Raw genomic sequence first — 27093 nt, forward strand, 5'->3', positions numbered from 1 at the left:
AAGAACAAATTCAGCTATTTCATATACAAAACCAAACATGAAGAAACATTTTCTCATGCATTTTATACTCTGCAGCTAGTATAACAAGTCATCTGAAACACATTAAGGGAAAAACGATTTTACAGGATACTGTACCTTTAAAAATAGCAATATCCAACCAATCTAAAATTCCAGCTGTCACTTTTCACTTTTGCTGCAAGTTGAATGCTCACATATTCTGTCTCATTGTAAGTTAAACTTTTTGTAAAATCTCTGGCGCGGGGCCCTTCACTTCCTGTATAAATTTGTATTTTCAAGTCTTTGTTTATATCACAATTTCTGTACTTTTCTACTATGTATGAATATCCCACACTGTGTACGCAGCACTGCAGAATATGATGGTGACTTACAAATAAATGATTATAAACACATTTATCTTCATTTTTTCTTTCAGTTTAATGGTAATGATGCACGAGTGTCAGCAAAAATAAAATTGAGGGGGCTAAAAGATAAAATGTCATAAACATAATAATATAAATGTAGACAAACAAATTCAATTATATTTATAGTTTTAACACACATAACATTCTTCAACTCTAGAGCTATTATCCAGCAAGATAACTAATTATCCTTTTTTCATGAACCACATTGCATTTAGAGGGTCATGTGACAAACATATGATATCTAGAGTCATGTGACTACCATATGAAATCAGACCCATCATTTGCAGAACTCTGCTTCTTATAATAATAATAATAATAGTCTCAACTGTGTTTTAATTTTATTTCTCTGGACCTAGTTTTTAGAGGATGAAATATTCACAATTTTGCCATCGATCATATGATATTTAGAGTCATGTGACCTCTCAGTTGAAAGAGGAGCCTTTTCTCTTTTACATTACGGATCTTTTGGATTTGTTGATTTAGATTTTGCTGAAGAAATAAACCTTTTATTTAGCTAAATCTTGTGAATGATGGGTTACATGGACCGCCTGTTATCTTGAGGGTCCTGTAAACACTTTGAAGGGCAATTCTCCACTTTTTCAAAGACAGGTCACATGCTCCTCTCAGTAGTGAACGGATAAGAGGTCTTTCAAGACCTGACCTCTGATAAGACTCTAGACATGTGCCCAAGTCTGGAGGCATTTACAGCTTCTTATAACCCCATGTGAACGCCCATACAGTGAAAGTAAAGTAGTTTGTTAACTTTAAATGTGAAATAATTTCTAGTGTACTTGATTTACACTGTATTATTGTTCAAAGTCTGATTCATCCCCATTCATTAAAGTATCCGGCTCATCTTTCAACCCATAATACAGATCATCTACATCTGGTTCTTGTGCCTCATCAGAAAAAAAGAATTCTGGCCGGATGGTGTCAGTGTTGGGTTCCAGACTTGGAAGAATTATCTGTTTATCTAGACTTCCACATATTTCTTCATTAAGAGGAGAATCAATAAGTGTAATTTCTCCATAAGAAGGAGTCATTCCTAAATTTACTTTTGAATCATTTTTGCCAGGTAGCGCATTCTGTCCAATATCCCAGCTCTGCATAGACCCGTGACTATTACTGGACGTGTAGGAGGATGTTGTGTCCGTATCTTCCTTCAACGTGGCAAGAGGTGCCTGGACATCAGATTGGCTAAAGAAAGAGCACAAAATAATATGTTAAGATTAATAGTCCATCCCTTTTTTTTAGCTTGGATTAAACCTTTAGACAAGTATAGGTCAGTGCCATGTGCCAGCACACATTGTGACATATACTGTATATATAGCAACATGTTCACTGGGTTGTGTTACGCACATAGTAACATGACTACTGCATTGAGTTCCGCACATCATACCATGCTCATTGGGTTGGGTTCCGCACATAGTAACATGATCACTGCATTGAGTTCCGCACATGGTAACATGATCACTGCATTGAGTTCCGCACATGGTAACATGATCACTGCATTGAGTTCCGCACATAGTAACATGATCACTGCATTGAGTTCCGCACATGGTAACATGATCACTGCATTGAGTTCCGCACATGGTAACATGCTCACTGCATTGGGTTCCGCACAGGGTTATGCACATATAACATGCTCACTGGGTTCGGTTATGCTCATATAAAATGCTTACTGGGTTGGGTTATGCACATATAACATGATCACTGGGTTGGGTTATACACATATAACATGTTCATTGGGTTGGGTTATGCACATATAACATTCTCATTGGGTTGGGTTATGCACATTTAACATTCTCACTGGGTTGGGTTATGCACATATAACATGTTCACTGGGTTGGATTATGCACAGGCTCACTGGGTTGGATTATGCACATATAACATGCTCACTGGGTTGGATTATGCACATATAACATGCTCACTGGGTTGGATTAAGCACATATAACATGCTCACTGGGTTGGATTATGCACATATAACAGGCTCACTGGGTTGGATTAGGCACATATAACATGCTCACTGCGTTGGGTTAAGCACATATAACATGCTCTTTCGGTTGGGTTATGTACATATAACATGCTCATTGGGTTGGGTTATGCACATTTAACATGCTCACTGGGTTGGATTATGCACACATAACATGCTCACTGGGTTGGGTTAAGCACATATAACTTGCTCATTGGGTTGGATTATGCACATATAACATGCTCACTGGGTTGGGTTATGCACATATAACATGATCACTGGGTTGGGTTTTGCACATATAGCATGCTCACTGGGTTAGATTATGCACATATAACATGATCATTGGGTTGGGTTAAGTACATACAAAATGATCATTGGGTTGGGCTATGCACATATAACAGATCACTGGGTTGGGTTAAGCACATACAACATGATCATTGGGTTGGGCTATGCACATATAACATGATCACTGAGTTGGATTAAGCACATATAACATGCTCACTGGGTTTAGTTATGTATATATAACATGCTCACTGGGTTGGGTTATGCAAATATAACATGATCACTGGGTTGGATTATGCACATATAACATGCTCACTGGGTTTAGTTATGTATATATAACATGCTCACTGGGTTGGATTATGCACATATAACATGCCCACTGGGTTGGGTTATGCACATATAACATGCTCACTGGGTTGGATTAAGCACATATAACATGCTCACTGGGTTGGGTTAAGCACATATAACATGCTCATTGGGTTGTGTTATGCACATATAACATGCTCAATGGGTTGGATTATGCACGTATAACATGATCACTGGGTTGGGTTAAGCACATACAACATGATCATTGGGTTGGGCTATGCACATATAACATGATCACTGAGTTGGGTTAAGCACATATAACATGCTCACTGGGTTTAGTTATGTATATATAACATGCTCACTGGGTTGGGTTATGCACATATAACATGATCACTGGGTTGGATTATGCACATATAACATGCTCACTGGGTTTAGTTATGTATATATAACATGCTCACTGGGTTGGATTATGCACATATAACATGCCCACTGGGTTGGGTTATGCACATATAACATGCTCACTGGGTTGGATTAAGCACATATAACATGCTCACTGGGTTGGGTTAAGCACATATAACATGCTCATTGGGTTGTGTTATGCACCTATAACATGCTCAATGGGTTGGATTATGCACGTATAACATGATCACTGGGTTGGATTATGCACATATAACAGGCTCACTGGGTTGGGTTATGCACATATAACATGATCACTGGGTTGGATTATGCACATATAACAAGCTCACTGGGTTGGGTTATGCACATATAACATGCTCAATGAGTTGCATTATGCATGTATAACATGCTCAATGGGTTGGATTATGCACATATAACATGCTCAATGGGTTGGATTATGCACGTATAACATGATCACTGGGTTGGATTATGCACGTATAACATGATCACTGGGTTGGATTATGCACATATAACAGGCTCACTGGGTTGGGTTATGCACATATAACATGATCACTGGGTTGGATTATGCACATATAACATGATCACTGGGTTGGATTATGCACATATAACATGCTCACTGGGTTGGATTAAGCACATATAACATGCTCACTGGGTTGGGTTAAGCACATATAACATGCTCACTGGGTTGGATTATGCACATCAGCCAATCGGATTGAACTTGAATCTGATTGGCTGATTCCATCAGCCAATCAGAATTTTCCTACCTTAATTCCGATTGGCTGATAGAATCCTATCAGCCAATCGGAATTCAAGGGACGCCATCTTGGATGACGTCCCTTAAAGGAACCTTCATTCTGTGTTAGGACGTCGGAAGAAGAGGATGGATCCGCGCCGGAGGTCTTGAAGATGGAGCCGCTCGTCGACGGAGGGAAGAAGATAGAAGATGCCGCTTGGATGAAGATGTCTACTGGTCCGGATCTCCTCTTCTGCCCAGATAAGATGAAGACTTCAGCCCCGATGATGGACCTCTTCAGCCGCCGCTTGGATCAAGACTTCAGCCGGAGGATGGACGTCTTCAGCCCCCGCTTGGGCTTGGATCAAGACTTCAGCCGGAGGATGGACGTCTTCAGCCCCCGCTTGGGCTTGGATCAAGACTTCGGAGCCTAGACCGATTGGTGATACCCGGCGTGGTGAAGATAAGGTAGGAAGATCTTCAGGGGCTTAGTGTTCGGTTTATTTAAGGGGGGTTTGGGTTAGATTAGGGGTATGTGGGTGGTGGGTTGTAATGTTGTGGGGGGTATTGTATGTTTTTTTTTACAGGCAAAAGAGCTGAATTCTTTGAGGCATGCCCCGCAAAAGGCCCTTTTAAGGGCTGGTAAGGTAAAAGAGCTTTTCTATTTGTTATTTTATTAGGGGGCTTAGAGTAGGTGTAATTAGCTTAAAATTGTTGTAATCTTTTTATAATGTTTGTAAATATTTTTTTATTTTTTGTAACTTAGTTCTTTTTTTATTTTTTGTACTTTAGTTAGTTTATTTAATTGTATTTGTAGGTATTTGTATTTAATTTATTTATTGATAGTGTAGTGTTAGGTTTAATTGTAGATAATTGTAGTTATTTTATTTAATTTATTTATTGATAGTGTAGTGTTAGGTTTAATTGTAACTTAGGTTAGGATTTATTTTACAGGTAATTTTGTAATTATTTTAACTAGGTAGCTATTAAATAGTTATTAACTATTTAATAGCTATTGTACCTGGTTAAAATAAATACAAAGTTGCCTGTAAAATAAATATTAATCCTAAAATAGCTACAATATAATTATAATTTATATTGTAGCTATATTAGGATTTATTTTACAGGTAAGTATTTAGCTTTAAATAGGAATAATTTATTTAATAAGAGTTAATTTATTTAGTTAGATTTAAATTATATTTAACTTAGGGGGGTGTTAGTGTTAGGGTTAGACTTAGCTTTAGGGGTTAATACATTTATTATAGTAGCGGTGAGGTCCGGTCAGCAGATTAGGGGTTAATAATTGTAGGTAGGTGGAGGCGATGTTGGGGGCGGAAGATTAGGGGTTAATAAATATAATATAGGGGTCGGCGGTGTTAGGGGCAGCAGATTAGGGGTACATAGGGATAATGTAGGTTGCGGCGGTGTATGGAGCGGCAGATTAGGGGTTAATAATAAAATGCAGGGGTCAGCGATAGCGGGGGCGGCAGATTAGGGGTTAATAAGTGTAAGGTTAGGGGTGTTTAGACTCGGGGTTCATGTTAGGGCGTTAGGTGCAGACTTAGAAACTCTTTCCCCATAGGAAACAATGGGGCTTCGTTAGGAGCTGAAAGCTGCTTTTTTGCAGGTGTTAGGTTTTTTTTTCAGCTCAAACTGCCTCATTGTTTCCTATGGGGGAATCGTGCACGAGCACGTTTTTGAAGCTGGCCGCGTCCGTAAGCACCGCTGGTATTGAGAGTTGCAGTGGCGGTAAATTATGCTCTACGCTCCTTTTTTGGAGCCTAACGCAGCCCTTCTGTGAACTCTAAATACCAGCAGTATTTAAAAGGTGCGGGGGGAAAAAAAGCCAGCGTTAGCTACGCGGGTCGTTACCGACAAAACTCTAAATCTAGCCGATAGTGTTTATGACTAGGTGTGGTGGTTAACTTAGCTTCTTAGCGCCCTCCCAATCCCCTTTTTAATTATGAAAATCTACAACAGGAAACTCCTCAACTGTTGTCACAACAATTTGCAGCTTTACATGCGCTACCTCCAATCAGCAAACACAGCGCATGTGTATAAATATCTATAGTTACGTGTGGATGTTTAGGGAGGCCTCTGGGCTTGGTAGTAACGCTTCTCTGCATCCCTGGTGATTACAACTATTTTCATTTGCTAACATAACAAGGGCAGATTTTTCTGGTACCCACCAGGGTGTTTTTTCTGTCCCAGCGCTGGCTCTTTGCTTCTCATTGTGAATTTCTACAGCAGCTTTTACCGTTGGCTGAGAAAGATCCACTACCATTGGCTGCAGGAAGGGGTTGGTTGATAGATTTCCTTTTGCCTCCCCAGGCTCCTCCACCTTTATCTGAATCTGCTCGTAGGTTGGCAAAGTAGCTTCAAAACGCTCTGCATCCTTACTGCTGGTGTAAGGGGTACTGGAACTGAGGAGAGATAGTGACAGTATTACTGCAGGGGTGTGGTATAAATGTGCATCTGTACATATGGTATAAGTGTGCATCTTACTGTACATATGGTATAAATGTGCATCTGTACATATGGTATAAGTGTGCATCTTACTGTACATATGGTATAAATGTGCATCTGTACATATGGCATAAATGTGCATGTAACTATACATATGGTATAAGTGTGCATCTAACTGTACATATGGTATAAATGTGCATCTAACTATACATATGGTATAAATGTGCATCTAACTGTACATATGGTATAAATGTGCATCTAACTGTACATATGGTATAAATGTGCATCTAACTATACATATGGTATAAATGTGCATGTAACTATACATATGGTATAAATGTGCATCTAACTGTACATATGGTATAAATGTGCATGTAACTATACATATGGTATAAGTGTGCATCTAACTGTACATATGGTATAAATGTGCATCTAACTGTACATATGGTATAAATGTGCATGTAACTATACATATGGTATAAGTGTGCATCTAACTGTACATATGATATAAATGTGCATCTGTACATATGGTATAAATGTGCATCTAACTGTACATATGGTATAAATGTGCATCTAACTGTACATATGGTATAAATGTGCATCTAACTATACATATGGTATAAATGTGCATCTAACTGTACATATGGTATAAATGTGCATCTGTACATATGGTATAAATGTGCATCTAACTGTACATATGGTATAAATGTGCATCTGTACATATGGTATAAATGTGCATCTAACTGTACATATGGTATAAATGTGCATCTGTACATATGGTATAAATGTGCATCTAACTGTACATATGGTATAAATGTGCATATAACTGTACACATGGTATAAATGTGTATATAACTGTACATATGGTATAAGTGTGCATATAACTGTACATATGGTATAAATGTGCATCTAACTGTACATATGGTATAAATGTGCATATAACTATACATATGGTATAAGTGTGCATCTAACTGTACATATGGTATAAATGTGCATCTAACTGTACATATGGTATAAATGTGCATCTAACTGTACATATGGTATAAATGTGCATGTAACTGTACATGTGGTATAAATGTGCATCTAACTATACATATGGTATAAATGTGCATCTAACTGTACATATGGTATAAATGTGTATATAACTGTACATATGGTATAAATGTGCATCTAACTGTACATATGGTATAAATGTGTATATAACTATACATATGGTATAAATGTGTATATAACTGTACATATGGTATAAATGTGCATCTAACTGTACATATGGTATAAATGTGCATCTAACTGTACATATGGTATAAGTGTGCATCTAACTGTACATATGGTATAAATGTGCATCTAACTGTACATATGGTATAAATGTGTATCTAACTGTACATATGGTATAAATGTGCATCTAACTGTACATATGGTATAAGTGTGCATCTAACTGTACATATGGTATAAATGTGCATCTGTACATATGATATAAATGTGCATGTAACTATACATATGGTATAAATGTGCATCTGTACATATGGTATAAATGTGCATGTAACTATACATATGGTATAAGTGTGCATCTAACTGTACATATGGTATAAATGTGCATCTAACTGTACATATGGTATAAATGTGCATCTAACTATACATATGGTATAAATGTGCATCTAACTGTACATATGGTATAAATGTGCATCTGTACATATGGTATAAATGTGCATCTGTACATATGGTATAAATGTGCATCTAACTGTACATATGGTATACCTGTGCATCTGTACATATGGTATAAATGTGCATCTGTACATATGGTATAAATGTGCATCTGTAGTACATATGGTATAAATGTGCATCTGTACATATGGTATAACTGTGCATCTGTACATATGGTATAAATGTGCATCTGTACATATGGTATAAGTGTGCATCTAACTGTACATATGGTATAAATGTGCATCTGTACATATGATATAAATGTGCATCTAACTGTACATATGGTATAAATGTGTATCTAACTGTACATATGGTATAAATGTGCATCTAACTGTACATATGGTATAAATGTGCATCTAACTGTACATATGGTATAACTGTGCATCTGTACATATGGTATAAATGTGCATCTGTACATATGGTATAAGTGTGCATCTAACTGTACATATGGTATAAATGTACATCTGTACATATGGTATAAGTGTGCATCTAACTGTACATATGGTATAAATGTGTAACTGTACATATGGTATAAATGGGCATCTAACTGTACATATGGTATAAATGTGCATCTAACTGTACATATGGTATAACTGTGCATCTGTACATATGGTATAAATGTGCATCTGTACATATGGTATAAATGTGCATCTGTACATATGGTATAAGTGTGCATCTAACTGTACATATGGTATAAATGTGCATCTAACTGTACATATGGTATAAATGTGCATCTAACTATACATATGGTATAAATGTGCATCTAACTGTACATATGGTATAAATGTGCATCTAACTGTACATATGGTATAACTGTGCATCTGTACATATGGTATAAATGTGCATCTGTACATATGGTATAAATGTGCATCTAACTGTACATATGGTATAACTGTGCATCTGTACATATGGTATAACTGTGCATCTGTACATATGGTATAAATGTGCATCTGTACATATGGTATAAGTGTGCATCTAACTGTACATATGGTATAAATGTGCATCTGTACATATGGTATAAATGTGCATCTAACTGTACATATGGTATAAATGTGTATCTAACTGTACATATGGTATAAATGTGCATCTAACTGTACATATGGTATAAATGTGCATCTAACTGTACATATGGTATAACTGTGCATCTGTACATATGGTATAAGTGTGCATCTAACTGTACATATGGTATAAATGTGCATCTGTACATATGGTATAAGTGTGCATCTAACTGTACATATGGTATAAATGTGTATCTAACTGTACATATGGTATAAATGTGCATCTAACTGTACATATGGTATAACTGTGCATCTGTACATATGGTATAAATGTGCATCTGTAGTACATATGGTATAAATGTGCATCTAACTGTACATATGGTATAAATGTGTATCTAACTGTACATATGGTATAAATGTGCATCTAACTGTACATATGGTATAAATGTGCATCTAACTGTACATATGGTATAACTGTGCATCTGTACATATGGTATAAATGTGCATCTGTACATATGGTATAAGTGTGCATCTAACTGTACATATGGTATAAATGTGCATCTGTACATATGGTATAAATGTGCATCTAACTGTACATATGGTATAAATGTGTATCTAACTGTACATATGGTATAAATGTGCATCTAACTGTACATATGGTATAAATGTGCATCTAACTGTACATATGGTATAACTGTGCATCTGTACATATGGTATAAATGTGCATCTGTACATATGGTATAAGTGTGCATCTAACTGTACATATGGTATAAATGTGCATCTGTACATATGGTATAAGTGTGCATCTAACTGTACATATGGTATAAATGTGTATCTAACTGTACATATGGTATAAATGGGCATCTAACTGTACATATGGTATAAATGTGCATCTAACTGTACATATGGTATACCTGTGCATCTGTACATATGGTAAAAATGTGCATCTGTACATATGGTATAAATGTGCATCTGTAGTACATATGGTATAAATGTGCATCTAACTGTACATATGGTATAACTGTGCATCTGTACATATGGTATAAATGTGCATCTGTACATATGGTATAAGTGTGCATCTAACTGTACATATGGTATAAATGTGCATCTGTACATATGATATAAATGTGCATCTGTACATATGATATAAATGTGCATCTAACTGTACATATGGTATAAATGTGTATCTAACTGTACATATGGTATAAATGTGCATCTAACTGTACATATGGTATAAATGTGCATCTAACTGTACATATGGTATAACTGTGCATCTGTACATATGGTATAAATGTGCATCTGTACATATGGTATAAGTGTGCATCTAACTGTACATATGGTATAAATGTGCATCTGTACATATGGTATAAGTGTGCATCTAACTGTACATATGGTATAAATGTGTATCTAACTGTACATATGGTATAAATGGGCATCTAACTGTACATATGGTATAAATGTGCATCTAACTGTACATATGGTATAACTGTGCATCTGTACATATGGTATAAATGTGCATCTGTACATATGGTATAAATGTGCATCTGTACATATGGTATAAGTGTGCATCTAACTGTACATATGGTATAAATGTGCATCTAACTGTACATATGGTATAAATGTGCATCTAACTATACATATGGTATAAATGTGCATCTAACTGTACATATGGTATAAATGTGCATCTAACTGTACATATGGTATAACTGTGCATCTGTACATATGGTATAAATGTGCATCTGTACATATGGTATAAATGTGCATCTAACTGTACATATGGTATAACTGTGCATCTGTACATATGGTATAAATGCGCATCTGTACATATGGTATAAATGTGCATCTGTAGTACATATGGTATAAATGTGCATCTGTACATATGGTATAAGTGTGCATCTGTACATATGGTATAAATGTGCATCTGTACATATGGTATAAATGTGCATCTGTACATATGGTATAACTGTGCATCTGTACATATGGTATAAATGTGCATCTGTACATATGGTATAAGTGTGCATCTAACTGTACATATGGTATAAATGTGCATCTGTACATATGGTATAAGTGTGCATCTAACTGTACATATGGTATAAATGTGCATTTAACTGTACATATGGTATAAATGTGCATTTAACTGTACATATGGTATAAATGTGCATCTGTACATATGGTATAAGTGTGCATCTAACTGTACATATGGTATAAATGTGTATCTAACTGTACATATGGTATAAATGTGCATATAACTATACATATGGTATAAATGTGCATCTAACTGTACATATGGTATAAATGTGTATCTGTACATATGGTATACGTGTGCATCTAACTGTACATATGGTATAAATGTGCATCTAACTGTACATATGGTATAAATGTGCATCTGTACATATGGTATAAGTGTGCATCTAACTTTACATATGGTATAAATGTGCATCTAACTTTGCATATGGTATAAATGTGCATCTGTACATATGGTATAAATGTGCATCTGTACATATGGTATAAGTGTGCATCTAACTGTACATATGGTATAAATGTGCATCTAACTGTACATATGGTATAAATGTGCATCTAACTGTACATATGGTATAAATGTGCATATAACTGTACATATGGTATAAATGTGCATCTAACTATACATATGGTATACATGTGCATATAACTGTACATATGGTATAAATGTGCATATAACTGTACATGTTGTATAAATGTGCATATAACTATACATATGGTATACATGTGCATCTAACTGTACATATGGTATAAATGTGCATCTAACTGTACATATGGTATAAATGTGCATCTAACTATACATATGGTATAAATGTGCATCTAACCGTACATATGGTATAAATGTGCATCTAACTGTACATATGGTATAAATGTGCATCTAACTGTACATATGGTATAAATGTGCATCTAACTGTACATATGGTATAAATGTGCATCTAACTGTACATATGGTATAAATGTGCATCTAACTGTACATATGGTATAAATGTGCATCTGTACATATGGTATAAGTGTGCATCTAACTGTACATATGGTATAAATGTGCATCTAACTGTACATATGGTATAAATGTGTATATAACTGTACATATGGTATAAATGTGCATCTAACTATACATATGGTATAAATGTGTATATAACTGTACATATGGTATAAATGTGTATATAACTGTACATATGGTATAAATGTGTATATAACTATACATATGGTATAAATGTGCATCTAACTGTACATATGGTATAAATGTGCATCTAACTGTACATATGGTATAAATGTGCATATAACTGTACATATGGTATAACTGTGCATATAACTGTACATATGGTATAAATGTGTATATAACTGTACATATGGTATAAATGTGTATATAACTGTACATATGGTATAAATGTGTATATAACTATACATATGGTATAAATGTGTATATAACTGTACATATGGTATAAATGTGTATATAACTATACATATGGTATAAATGTGCATCTAACTATACATATGGTATACATGTGCATCTAACTGTACATATGGTATAAATGTGCATATAACTGTACATATGGTATAAATGTGCATCTAACTATACATATGGTATAAATGTGCATCTAACTGTATATATGGTATAAATGTGCATCTAACTGTACATATGTTATAAATGTGTATATAACTGTACATATGGTATAAATGTGCATCTAACTGTGCATATGGTATAAATGTGTATATAACTGTACATATGGTATAAATGTGCATCTAACTGTACATATGGTATAAATGTGCATCTAAGTATACATATGGTATAAATGTGCATATAACTGTACATATGGTATAAATGTGCATCTAACTGTACATATGATATAAATGTGCATCTAACTATACATATGGTATAAATGTGTATATAACTGTACATATGGTATAAATGTGCATCTAACTGTACATATGGTATAAATGTGTATATAACTATACATATGGTATAAATGTGTATATAACTGTACATATGGTATAAATGTGTATATAAATGTACATATGGTATAAATGTGTATATAACTATACATATGGTATAAATGTGTATATAACTGTACATATGGTATAAATGTGTATATAACTATACATATGGTATAAATGTGTATATAACTATACATATGGTATAAGTGTGCATCTAACTGTACATATGGTATAAATGTGCATCTAACTGTACATATGGTATAAATGTGCATCTAACTGTACATATGGTATAAATGTGCATCTAACTATAGATATGGTATAAATGTGCATCTAACTATAGATATGGTATAAATGTGCATCTAACTATACATATGGTATAAATGTGCATTTAACTGTACATATGGTATAAATGTGCATCTAACTATACATATGGTATAAATGTGCATATAACTGTACACATGGTATAAATGTGTATATAACTGTACATATGGTATAAGTGTGCATCTAACTGTACATATGGTATAAATGTGCATATAACTATACATATGGTATAAATGTGCATCTAACTGTACATATGGTATAAATGTGCATCTAACTGTTACTGTACATATGGTATAAATGTGCATCTAACTGTACATATGGTATAAATGTGCATCTAACTATACATATGGTATAAATGTGCATTTAACTGTACATATGGTATAAATGTGCATCTAACTGTACATATGGTATAAATGTGCATATAACTGTACATATGGTATAAATGTGTATATAACTGTACATATGGTATAAGTGTGCATCTAACTGTGCATATGGTATAAATGTGCATCTAACTATACATATGGTATAAATGTGCATCTAACTGTACATATGGTATAAATGTGCATTTAACTGTACATATGGTATAAATGTGCATCTAACTGTACATATGGTATAAATGTGCATCTAACTGTACATATGGTATAAATGTGCATCTAACTATACATATGGTATAAATGTGCATCTAACTGTACATATGGTATAAATGTGCATCTAACTATAGATATGGTATAAATGTGCATCTAACTATACATATGGTATAAATGTGCATTTAACTGTACATATGGTATAAATGTGCATCTAACTATACATATGGTATAAATGTGCATCTAACTATACATATGGTATAAATGTGCATCTAACTGTACATATGGTATAAATGTGCATCTAACTGTACATATGGTATAAATGTGCATCTAACTATACATATGGTATAAATGTGCATCTAACTGTACATATGGTATAAATGTGCATATAACTATACATATGGTATAAATGTGCATATACCTGTACATATGATATAAATGGGCATCTAACTGTACATGTGACCAGATACTAAACCCCCTCACTAACAGTATGTGACTGTAATATTACCAAATACTAAACCCCTTTCATTAACAATATGTGACTGTAATAATGAACTGTTCTTTGTTCGTTTTCTGCTTCTGATGATTATCTTGTGTAATTTCTGTTTACTTTACTGCCGTATGTTCTGAGTTATTAGATAGCATCTGGCTGCATAGTTTCCCTCTAACACATCCTAATAATGTTTGACCTTAAGCCAGCGTGAAGGAGACTGGCACACACTTTCCAGCCAGTAATTCAGGAGATACGCTGGGTACAGTGGTCAGGTTATAGGGACATACCCCAGCTTTCCTGGAGAAGCACCATCTGTGGTCCTTGTAGACTTCTCTGTTAACGGCTCCGCTTCCAGATCAACAGGAATGAAATTTATCTGAAAAGCAAAGTCAGAAAACAAAACATTTAAGGCACATTTCTGCTTTACAAATAACTACAACATTTCTCATTGTAAACAGAATCCATAGACAAGAGTTTATGATGGATATATTGTGCCACAACATTCCATAGTAACATAGTAACATAGTAACACAGTAACATAGTAACACAGTAACACAGTAACAAAGTAACACAGTCACACAGTAACATAGTAACACAGTAATACAGTATAATAGTAACATAGTAACACAGTAACATAGTAACACAGTAACAGTAGCATAGTAACATAGTAACACAGTAACATAGTAACACAGTCACACAGTAACATAGTAACATAGTAACACAGTAGCATAGTAACATAGTAACACAGTAACATAGTAACACAATAACACAGTAACATAGTAACACAGTAACATAGTAACACAGTAACACAGTAACAAAGTAACACAGTCACACAGTAACACAGTAACATAGTAACACAGTAATACAGTATAATAGTAACATAGTAACACAGTAACACAGTAACATAGTAACACAGTAACAGTAGCATAGTAACATAGTAACACAGTAACATAGTAACACAGTCACACAGTAACACAGTAACATAGTAACATAGTAACACAGTAACATAGTAACACAGTCACACAGTAACATAGTAACACAGTAACATAGTAACACAATAACACAGTCACATAGTAACATAGTAGATGATGTTGAAAAAAGACAGAAATCCATCAAGTTCAAACTCTATTTATTAAGCTGCAGATGCTGCTTCGGAGCCCCATCGTTTCAGGTCCGCCTGAAACGGAAGTTAAGTAGCAGCTGTTGTAAGAGCGCTGCTCCTTAACTTGTCTGCCTCCCTTTAGGTCCAATCGGGATGATTGACGGCCCCTGCTAGCGGTGACCAGGGGGCGGCATTGCACAAGCATTTTTGGTGTTAAATGCCGACAGCGGGCATGATTCGTACAGTGAATCATGTCTACTTGCTCGTTATTAAATCTACCCCATTTCATTCCATATTATTTTTCTGATTGTCTTTGGTTGTCTGTTAAAGGGACAGTGTAGCCAAAATTAAACTTTAATGATTCAGATAGGGCAGGCAATTTTAAACAACTTTCCAATTGACTTTTATCATTAAATTTGCTTTGTTCCCTTGGTGGTATTTTTAAAAAGCTAAGCCTAGCTAAGCTCCAACTGATTTATAAACCGTTGAAAACCGCCCCTTAGCTCAGAGCATTTTGAAAGTTTTTTACAGTTACTAGTTAATGTGTGTCATATAGATAACATTGTGCTCACTCTTGTGGAGTTATTTAAGAGTCTGCACTGATTGACTAAACTGCATGTCTGTCAAAAGCACTGAGATAAGGGGGCAGTCTGCAGAGGCTTAGATACAAGGTAATCACAGAGGTAAAAAGTGTATTAATATAACAGTGTTGGTTATGCAAAACTGGGGTATGGGTAATAAAGGGATTATCTATCTTTTTAAACAATAACATTTCTGGTGTATACTGTCCCTTTAACTCCTGGCTTGCCACAATGCAGTACAATACATTGTGTAGTAATGGATTGAAACAAGCTGTAGAAGCCAAGAGACTTTAGGGCCAATTTATCAAATGGCGGGCAGGCATGATACGCTGTCGGCATTTAACATTGCTCAAGCATTTCTGGTGAAATGCTTGTGCAATGCCGCCCCCTGCACATTCACAGCCAATCAGCCGCTAGCAGGGGGTGTCAATCATCTCGATCGTATTGAGATGATTGCAGTCCGCAACCTCAGAAGTGGCGGATGAGTTAAGGCGCAGCGACCACTATCACTGCTTCTTAACTTAAATTTCCTGCAAAACTTCGGGGGTAAATTGCAGCATCTGCTGCTTGGTAAATCTACCCCTTTTTCTTTTCTTTTTTTTAATTGATGGTATAGACACTATAAGGTTTTCTTGTCACCTCTGTGCTTCCTATAGCCGTGTTTACAACTGATATGCATTCCAATTGCAACATAAAATAAATGATGACATTCAAAGTACTACAATTGTAATTTTCACATGTTTAAAATATTTTCAAAGCAAACTAAATAAGATCAATATCTTTTCAGAAGGTCAAATATTTATTTTACCTGATTATTGTAACCAAGTATTGCTTGAGATCTGAGGAAGACCTCCTCTCTTAATATCTAATAGGTATGTGCAAAAACACATTTTATTTGTTCTCAAAACAAATGAACAAATTTAAACAAATTTTATTCGAAATTTGATCAAAAACAAACTAATGAACGAATATGAAACATGTTAATTTTGTTTCTCCATTTCATAGATAAATAAAACTAAATGAATGGACAATTTTTGTATTGGTTCATTATTTTATTTTGTTAATGAACAAATTTCAGACAAAATTAGTTCAAATTTGTATATTCATTTGGCAAATTAATAAAGAAATATTGGAAAATATTGAAACGCATTGACATTGGGCTGTTGGATCCAGTGAGTCATACCAAGCAGGGTGTAGACATACTTTATTTGTTTCTGCATATTTCACTATTGTGTGTTTATTTTATTTTAGGTATAATGTTTTGTCTTCAAACTGTGAGCTCTGAGGTAAATTGGGCTTTTATTCTGCAACCTTTTTTTGCTCTCCTTCACCAGAACTGCTTGTGCAATGATAAATGCTGACAGCGTATGCTGTTGGTATTTATCGATGTGCAGCGGACATGATACGCTACACTGTATCATGTCCACTCGCACTACGATAAATCTACACCAAAATATCGGTTTTATGTAAATATAGTAAATATGTACTCAAATCATTTGAATTTATTATTAAAATATCTATTTTCTCAGCACTTTGGCTTGCATTATAGCACTACCATTTTTTCCTTTCCAATAAGAAAGTGATCACTATTACTGCAATATTCTGTTATTTTGGCATCTGAGTCACTTGACTTACACGGCTGCTCTGGGCTTACTAACAATGCAACAGTAAGATACAATATTGAAGGTACCGATCCCTACCTTCAATATTGTATCTGGTTTACATGAAGAAGGCTATCTGCTTTCATTAGCAAGAAACTAAGTCTGTGCACAAAGGGTTAATGTATCATATGCTGACAAGTCCTACAGCTTTATTTGTACAGTCAGTGACAACAGCATAAAAACTAAAGCAGTTTTATTACAGATGTTTATATTATATACTATTACTAGTTGAGCGCAATGCGACACTTGTAATCTAGCCCTTAATTAGTAGCTCTCCTATTCTTGCGCTGGTATTACAAGGTAAATCAATAGCACTCCTATTCTTGTGCTGGTATTGTGAGTTAAATCAGTAGTGCTCCTATTCTTGTGCTGGTATTGTGAGTTAAATCAGTAGTGCTCCTATTCTTGCGCTGGTATTGTGAGTTAAATCAGTAGTGCTCCTATTCTTGTGATGGTATTGTGAGTTAAATCAGTAGTGCTCCTATTCTTGTGCTGGTATTGTGAGTTAAATCAGTAGTGCTCCTATTCTTGTGATGGTATTGTGAGTTAAATCATTAGTGCTCCTATTCTTGTGATGGTATTGTGAGTTAAATCATTAGTGCTCCTATTCTTGTGATGGTATTGTGAGTTAAATCAGTAGTGCTCCTATTCTTGTGATGGTATTGTGAGTTAAATCATTAGTGCTCCTATTCTTGTGATGGTATTGTGAGTTAAATCAGTAGTGCTCCTATTCTTGTGCTGGTATTGTGAGTTAAATCAGTAGTGCTCCTATTCTTGTGATGGTATTGTGAGTTAAATCATTAGTGCTCCTATTCTTGTGATGGTATTGTGAGTTAAATCAGTAGTGCTCCTATTCTTGCGCTGGTATTGTGAGTTAAATCATTAGTGCTCCTATTCTTGTGATGGTATTGTGAGTTAAATCAGTAGTGCTCCTATTCTTGTGCTGGTATTGTGAGTTAAATCATTAGTGCTCCTATTCTTGTGATGGTATTGTGAGTTAAATCAGTAGTGCTCCTATTCTTGTGCTGGTATTGTGAGTTAAATCAGTAGTGCTCCTATTCTTGCGCTGGTATTGTGAGTTAAATCAGTAGTGCTCGGATTCTTGCACTGGTATTGCAAGTTAAATCAGTAACGCTCGTATTACAAGTTAAATCAATAGAGCTCCTATTCTTGCGCTGGTATTGTGAGTTAAATCAGTAGTGCTCCTATTCTTGCGCTGGTATTGTGAGTTAAATCAGTAGTGCTCGGATTCTTGCACTGGTATTGCAAGTTAAATCAGTAGCACTCGTATTACAAGTTAAATCAATAGAGCTCCTATTCTTGCGTATTGCGAGTTAAATCAGTAGCACTTGTATCCTTGCACTGGAATTACACGTTAAATCGACAGTGCTCCTATTCTGGTGCTCATTTTACAAGCTAAATTAATAGTGCTCCTATTATTGCGCTCATATTACAAGTTAAATCAATAGCGCTCCTATTCTTGTGCTCATATTACAAGTTAAATCAATAGCGCTCCTATCTCCTATTCTAGTGCTCATATTACAAGTTAAATCAATAGTGCTCCTCTTCTTGTGCTCATATTACAAGCTAAATCAATTTTGATCCCATTCTTGTGCTCATATTACAAGTTAAATCAATAGCACTCCTATTCTTGTGCTCATATTACAAGTTAAATCAATAGTGCTCCTATTCTTGTGCTCATATTACAAGTTAAATCAATAGTGCTCCTATTCTTGTGCTCATATTACAAGTTAAATCAATAGTTCTCCTATTCTTGTGCTCATATTACAAGTTAAATCAATAGTGCTCCTATTCTTGCACTCGTATTACAAGTTAAATCAATAGCGCTCCTATTCTTGTACACATATTACAAGTTAAATCAATAGTGCTCCTATTCTTGTGCTCATATTACAAGTTACATCAATAGTTCTCCTATTCTTGTGCTCATATTACAAGTTAAATCAATAGTTTTCCTATTTTTGTGCTCATATTACAAGATAAATCAATAGTGCTCCTATTCTTGTACAGGTATACCTCACTTTACAGCGCTTCACTTTAGAGCGATTCGCTAATACAGCGCTTTGTGGAGCTGAAGTTCAAACTCCAAGGATTATGAAACAGTGCTGTAATCATTGTGAGTTTGCGAGAAAAGTGACTGGCACCATTTTGTTATGCGCAGTTCACTCTGTTTATAGCATTACAGTGCAATCTGTGTCTCACTGCTATAGTTTGGCAAATTTTACTACAGTAATTGTCACTATTTTACAAGTACAGTATTTATTGAATTCTGTTCTGTGCCAGTGTTAAACTAAACTTAGCCCTATTGCACCCCTAATATATGTTAGTTCAAACATGTTTTTAAGTTTTTAAACAAACTGGCAAGTGAATAGTAAGCTAAAACTGCCTTGTTTCACTTTAAGGCGGTTTTCACTTTACAGCGGGGCTCCGGTCCCTAACCCGCTGTATGAGCGGGGTATACCTGTACTCATATTACAAGTTAAATCAATAGCTCTCCTATTCTTGTGCTCATATTACAAGTTAAATCAATAGTGCTCCTATTCTTGTGCTCATATTACAAGTTAAATCAATAGCGCTCCTTTTCTTGCACTCGTATTACAAGTTAAATCAATAGCGCTCCTATTCTTGTACTCATATTACAAATTAAATCAATAGCTCTCCTATTCTTGTGCTCATATTACAAGTTAAATCAATAGTGCTCCTATTCTTGTGCTCGTATTACAAGTTAAATCAATAGCGCTCCTATTCTTGTGCTCATATTATAAGTTAATTCAATAGTGCTCCTATTCTGTGCTTATATTACAAGTTAAACCAATAGTGCCCCTATTCTTGTGCTCATATTACAGGTTAAATCAATAGCGCTCCTATTCTTGTGCTCATATTACAAGTTAAATCAATAGTGCTCCTATTCTTGCGCTGGTATTACAAGTTAAATCAATACCTCTCCTAATCTGGGGGTCATATTAGAAGTTAAAACAATAGTGCTCCTATTCTTGTGCTCATATTACAAGTTAAATCAATAGCGCTCCTATTCTTGTGCTCATATTACAAGTTAAATCAATAGCGCTCCTATTCTTGTGCTCATATTACAAGTTAAATCAATAGCGCTCCTATTCTTGTGCTCATATTACAAGTTAAATCAATAGCGCTCCTATTCTTGCGCTGGTATTACAAGTTAAATCAATAGCGCTCCTATTCTTGCGCTGGTATTATAAGGTAAATCAATAGAGCTCCTATTATAACATCTTATTCTGAGTGAAAAACAATGTTATTTCAACTTATTCTATTTTAAAACAAAAAAATTATGTTAACATTGTTTTAAGGGGATATGGTATATGACAGGTAAGTGCTGAAAGATTTAAATATATGTACCTATATATAAATATATGTGTGTGCGTGTATGTGTGTATATATATATATATATATATAAAATATATATATATATATATGCATGTGTATATATCTATATATGTGTGTGTGTGTGTGTGTGTGTGTGTGTATAGGCATTCTCATGTTTATTTCTTTTGTTTGTATTAGTATGACACAAAAAAGTGAAGAAAAAAAAGCCAAATCCTAAACATTCCATGCAAAACTCCAAAAATGAACTGGACAAAATTATTGGCACCTTTTTAAAATTGTAAGAAATAATTGCATTCCAAGCTTGTGATGCTCCTGTAATTTGTAATTAAACTCACCTGTATCAATTAACAGCTGCTGACAATATAGAAATCACAAACCGGCAACCAGTTAAAATGGTGAAAAATGTACTCAACCTATTGTGTCTCTCTGTGTGCCACACTGAGCATGGAGAAGAGAAAAAAGCAGCAAAGAATTGTCTGAGGATTTGAGAACAAAAATTGTGGAAAAGCATGGACAATCTCAAGGTTACAAGTCCATCTCCAGAGATCTTAATGTTCCTGTGTCCACTGTGCGCAACATTGTCAAGAAGTTTACAGCCCATGGTACTGTAGCTAATCTCCCTGGACATGGGCGAAAGAGAAACATTGATCAAAGATTATAACAAAGGATTGTTTGAATGGTGGAAAAAGAAACTTGATCAACTTCCAAACAAATTCAAGCTGACCTTTAGACACAGGGTACAAATGTGTCAGCTCGCACTATATGTCGCCATCTGAATGAAAGGAACGCTATAGTAGGAGACCCAAGAGGACCCCACTGCTGACACAGAAACATAAAAAAGCAAGATTGGAGTTTGCCAAAACTTACCTGAGGAAGCCAAAATCATTTTGGGAGAATGTATATGTGTGTGTGTGCACATGCACATACGTAGGCATACATACATACACATATATACAAAATATACAAACTAGTTAAGGGTGCCCTCCACATACACACATACAAATACACACACACACAAATACACACACATACACACACACACACACACACACACACACACAAATACACACAAACACAGAGGATTGCCTAAATCATCACTGTGCATGCATCATATGGGATTTTCCTGTTATCTGCTTGGATCCGATCTGAGCTTTTCCCAGTACGGAAATAGTTTATCTCTTAGATTGTGAACTCTCAGGACTTAAAACACATTGATCGGGAGTGGGAAAAACACTGATAAACGAACTCAGAATGATTGGAAATGACCCCTATCTTTGATTGAATGAAATGCATCAGAAGTAGGAAAACATGGAAATATTTGATGGGACTAAATAAATGTGAAGTGAACCATTTGGAAATCATTAGTATACACTTGTTAATACCTACTGCTCAGTACAGCTAGTTTGGGACATCATTTAGTAAAATACTAAAACAATATGCATTAGTACATTTTACAGTTCCTATAATAAAGAAAAACTGGCTAGCAATAAGGATTAACACAAACACTAACTGCAGATAATCACACAGCCATCTCTTACATAAATAATCTGCACAACATCCCTGGTTGGAAAGAGAAATGTTTCTTTTTAATGGAAGACTGGTCACATGACTTTCCTACCTATCACATGATAAGTTCAGTAATGTTACATATTAGCTACCAGTTTTATACTAAAAAAAAGGGTTGGTGCCAAATCTGTGAACAATTTGTGCCAAAACTAAACTGATATAGATTTATGGCCTATATACTGACACTAAACACCTTGTAATTTCTGTTGTCTTTATATAGATTAAGGTATCTGCCAAATCTAAACATTTTCAAAACAAATTAACACCTTGTTTGCTGCAATTCTTTTTCAGTAGATGAACTTTCCCTACTCTTCCTTTTTCAGTAGATGAACTTTGTTTGCAGTTTATTATCTGATAACCTCTGCTGAGGTCAGTTAGGGATAGATAGATAGATAGATAGATAGATAGATAGATAGATAGAAAGATAGATAGATAAATAGATAGACAGATATTAGGGTTAAGCTTGTGAAATCTGCAGGGTGCAGTCCTCACATTTGGAAAACCCACCAAATGCAGAATTAAATTACAGGAAAAGGACGTAAAATAAATGATGAAAACATACTGAAAGTTGTTTTACTCCAAATAATTATATATTTGATATTACAGTCTCACAGTTTTTAAAGGGACATGAAACCCAATTCTTTCTTTCATGGTTCAGATAGAGCATACAATTTTAAATGACTTTCTAATTGACTTCTATTATCATATTTTTCTTTGTTCTTTTGAGTATCTTTTTTTGAAAAACAGGGATGTAAGCTCGGGGTAATGCACGTGTCTGGAAGCACTATATGGCAAGGATGTTATCCATTTGCAAGTGCACTAGATGTCAGCACTATTTCCTGTTATGTAGTGCTGCACATGCCTACCTAGGTATCTCTTCAACACAGAATATCGCAGGAATGAAGCACATTTTGTATTAGAAGTAAAAAGGAAACTGAATCACACACGAAAACATTTGGGTTTCATATCCCTTTAATGTCACTTTCAGCTGGAAGAGGATACGCTAATATCTTTGCACAGAACTTTTGTCTCTTACTCTGCACTTGTAGCTAAAACTAAACCCTCATACACAGTCACCCATCAGATGGTTCATATTATAATCCTATAACTATCAGCTCACGTTAAGCATCCAGTTGTCACCACTTGTTCTGTGCTTACATCTTCCATACCTTAGTTTCTTCTCAAATTATAGTAAATTGTATTTTTTTTTTGTGTTTTTAGACTTTGGGGTCAATTTATTAAAGTCTGGCGGACATGATATGCTGTAGCGTATCATGTCCGCCAGACATCGCTGAATGCGGACAATACCGCCCCCTGCAGATTTACGACCAATCGGCTGCTAGCAGATGGTGTCAATCAGCCCGATCGTATAGGATCGGGCAGATTGCTGTACGCAGCCTCAGAGGTGGCGTATGAGTTAAGGAGCAGCGGTCTATAGACCGCTGCTTCTTAACTCCTGTTTCCGGCGAGCCTAAAGGCTCGCGCAGAAACAGGGTGAATTGGCCCAATTCGGCCAATAATAAATTAACCCCTTTTACTCGTCTTTAACATAAACTTACTTTTCCTGTCCTAAATGTAGGTTAATATAACATTTATAAAATGAAACAAAAAACAGACATTTCCTTAACAAATTTCAAATAACCGTTTATAGCAAATCAATGCCCAAACTTACATATACATCCAAACCCAAGAAATGTAAATGGTCTCTGCAGATGGGGAGAATAAAGCAGCTGCGGAGGAGAGGGAGCTCTGTGTGTGTTGCAGACGTGGAGAGGTAAAGGAGGAGTAGAGGTTGGGGAATTAAGACGTCAGATGCTCATATTGTGACTCCACAAGCTTCAGTCGTATATCACTGATCTATATCATTTATTTCATTATTTATTCTTAAAGGGACAGTATACTGCAGAATTGTTATTGTTTAAAAAAATAAATAATACTGTAATTACTGATTCCCCAGTTTTGCATAACCAACAGAGTTATATTAATATACTATTTATTTCTGTGATTACCTTGTATCTAAGCCTCTGCAGACTGCACCTTTTGACAGGCATGCATTTTAGCGAATCAGTGCTGACTCCTATGTAACTACACAGAAGTGAGCACAATGTTATCTATAGGGCACACATAAACTTGCAGTGTCTAACTGTCAAAAATTGTCAAAATGCACTGACATAAGTGTCAGTTCAACGGCTTAGAAATTAGCATATCAGCCTACCTAGGTTTGGTCACATTTTTGCCACTCACCAGCAGTCCCCAAAGCACATGGTTTGCCGCAGAAACTAGTACAGAGGGATGGATATCACCCATGGGCTGCTATTTGGACTCCCGCAATAAAGGGAAATGTAGTTATGTGTGTGCATGTATATGGTATCTTTTGTTTAAAAGCATACCTAGGTAGGCTCAGGAGCAGTAAGGCACTAGTGGGAGATATCTGGTGATTGATGGCTACACACATATGTCTCTTGTCATTGGCTCACCAGATGTGCTCAGCTAGCTCCCAGTAGTTGATTGCAGCTCTGGAACTGCCTTTCATATTGTGTTTAATCCCTTTGCAGAGGTTAGACACACAGTTATAAGTTATAGTTCAATAATAAAATGCTCTAAAACATTATAGCATTGTCTTTTTTCACTTTTATGTCCCTTTAAAATTCACTTATTGTATTTATATAACATAGAGGTCTCTTCAAATGAGAGCAGTGGCACTTCCTGGGTGTGCTGGTATTTGCTGTGCACCCCATTTATTACTATAGATTACTGTAGCACCCCCAAACCCCGCAAGTGCCCAGTGCTGTTTGCAGAGCAAGAAAAGGGATGTTAAAAAATAAAGGTATGAACAGGTGGCAGAAAGTGAGATGACCACCTGTGCCCTCTGCTGTATCATCTAGTTCCACCCCTGAGTGAGGATTTTCTGCAGATTACACAAAGCTCTGGTGCCTTCTCTGCCAGCCCAGAGTATTTTTGTCAAACTGAAGAGCTGCTAATTATTTAATGTATTTACAGATTCACAGAAAATGTTAGTATTGAGCACATTTTGCACACCCCGTGACTAGCACAAAGCTCTGTAGACAGCACCTACCTTGGGGTAACACTGACAGATGCTCCAGGTGATGCCAACACCAATCATGAAAACTCCCATGGAAGCGAACGTTATATACACCTGAGGCTTATCCACGCTCATAATAAACATGCCTATCATCACCAGGAAGAATCCCAGGACAATGAGCCCGTATCGGAATGTCTTATCCTCAGCCATGTCTCCTGGTACGAGTGCTGAGTGGGGTTAAGGGGACACATGCAGGTGAGCTGGGGAACAGGTGGGCACCTAGACCTGTCACAGCATCAGCAGAGGGATGAGTAGCTTATGTGCTGCACTTTCTACTTGTCAGTTAATTTCTAACGTACAACTAGTGGTTTTCCACAGTCAGACTCAGCCCTTTCCTGCACAGAGTTGATTCAGCCAGTTCTGAAGGTATCACAATGAATATAAATAGGATCAGTAGTTATGCCTGAGTGGCTCTGGGCTGCACACCTCTGCCTCACCTTCCCTGGGGGTATAAATACCCAGGCACCCTACATACCAACCAGGGAACAGTCAGATGAGGGGGTGAAATCTAATGTTCTGAGTACAATTAAATCAGTGGCAACATGTGCATCAGCAGTAGAGAGATGCTTGATATGAAATACAATTTTTTTTTTCTTTCATGATTCAGATAGATCAGCAATTATAAGCAACTTTCTAATTTACTCCTATTATCATTTTTTTCCGTTCTCTTGCTATCTTTATTTGCAAAAGCAGAAATATAAGTTTAGGAGCCGGCCCATTTTTGGTTCAGACCCTGGGTAGCACTTGCTGATTATTAGTTACATTTCCCCTTAATGTACAGAGCTGAATATAATTTTAATATTATGATTTATTGGCATTAACACAGCAAATCATGTACAGTAGGTGCTAACATCTACATATAAAGAGCAATATTCCAGGGGAACATCCCCAAACACCAATACATTAGACCACTGGCACTCTGTACCCTGCACACTGTGCCCGCTGAGCAGCTTCTACATATCTTATTGCAGAAGGGGTTAATGAGCACAGTGATCTTCATATAGCAAATGTGACTGGGTCCTACTGCACTTTCCTGTACAGTACCGATCTCAC

At 35.7% G+C, this 27093-nt stretch overlaps 1 protein-coding gene across 1 annotated transcript; it reads right to left on the minus strand.

Annotated features, from left to right (window-relative positions):
* Nucleotides 1-410: 410 nt before the first annotated feature.
* Nucleotides 411-26382, minus strand: BSND (barttin CLCNK type accessory subunit beta). Its single transcript, XM_053693984.1, has 4 exons — nucleotides 26014-26382; nucleotides 14937-15025; nucleotides 6322-6555; nucleotides 411-1619 (listed from the first exon to the last, which is right to left on the minus strand). The coding sequence occupies exons 1-4, from the start codon at nucleotides 26188-26190 to the stop codon at nucleotides 1229-1231; spliced, it is 891 nt and encodes a 296-aa protein (XP_053549959.1). The 5' UTR covers nucleotides 26191-26382; the 3' UTR covers nucleotides 411-1228.
* Nucleotides 26383-27093: the final 711 nt, after the last annotated feature.

Source organism: Bombina bombina, chromosome 10, assembly GCF_027579735.1.
Source record: "Bombina bombina isolate aBomBom1 chromosome 10, aBomBom1.pri, whole genome shotgun sequence".
In the NCBI taxonomy this organism is placed as follows: Eukaryota; Metazoa; Chordata; class Amphibia; order Anura; family Bombinatoridae; genus Bombina; species Bombina bombina.

Bases quoted from the DNA above. Each gene is read 5' to 3' on its own strand.
- BSND (XM_053693984.1), bottom strand. From the start codon at position 26,190: ATGGCTGAGGATAAGACATTCCGATACGGGCTCATTGTCCTGGGATTC. The intron at 15,026-26,013 runs GTAGGTGCTGTC...TTTGCTTTTCAG, and splicing joins TCTGTCAGTGTTACCCCAAG to ATAAATTTCATTCCTGTTGA. The intron at 6,556-14,936 runs GTATGTCCCTAT...ATCTCTCCTCAG, and splicing joins GCTTCTCCAGGAAAGCTGGG to TTCCAGTACCCCTTACACCA.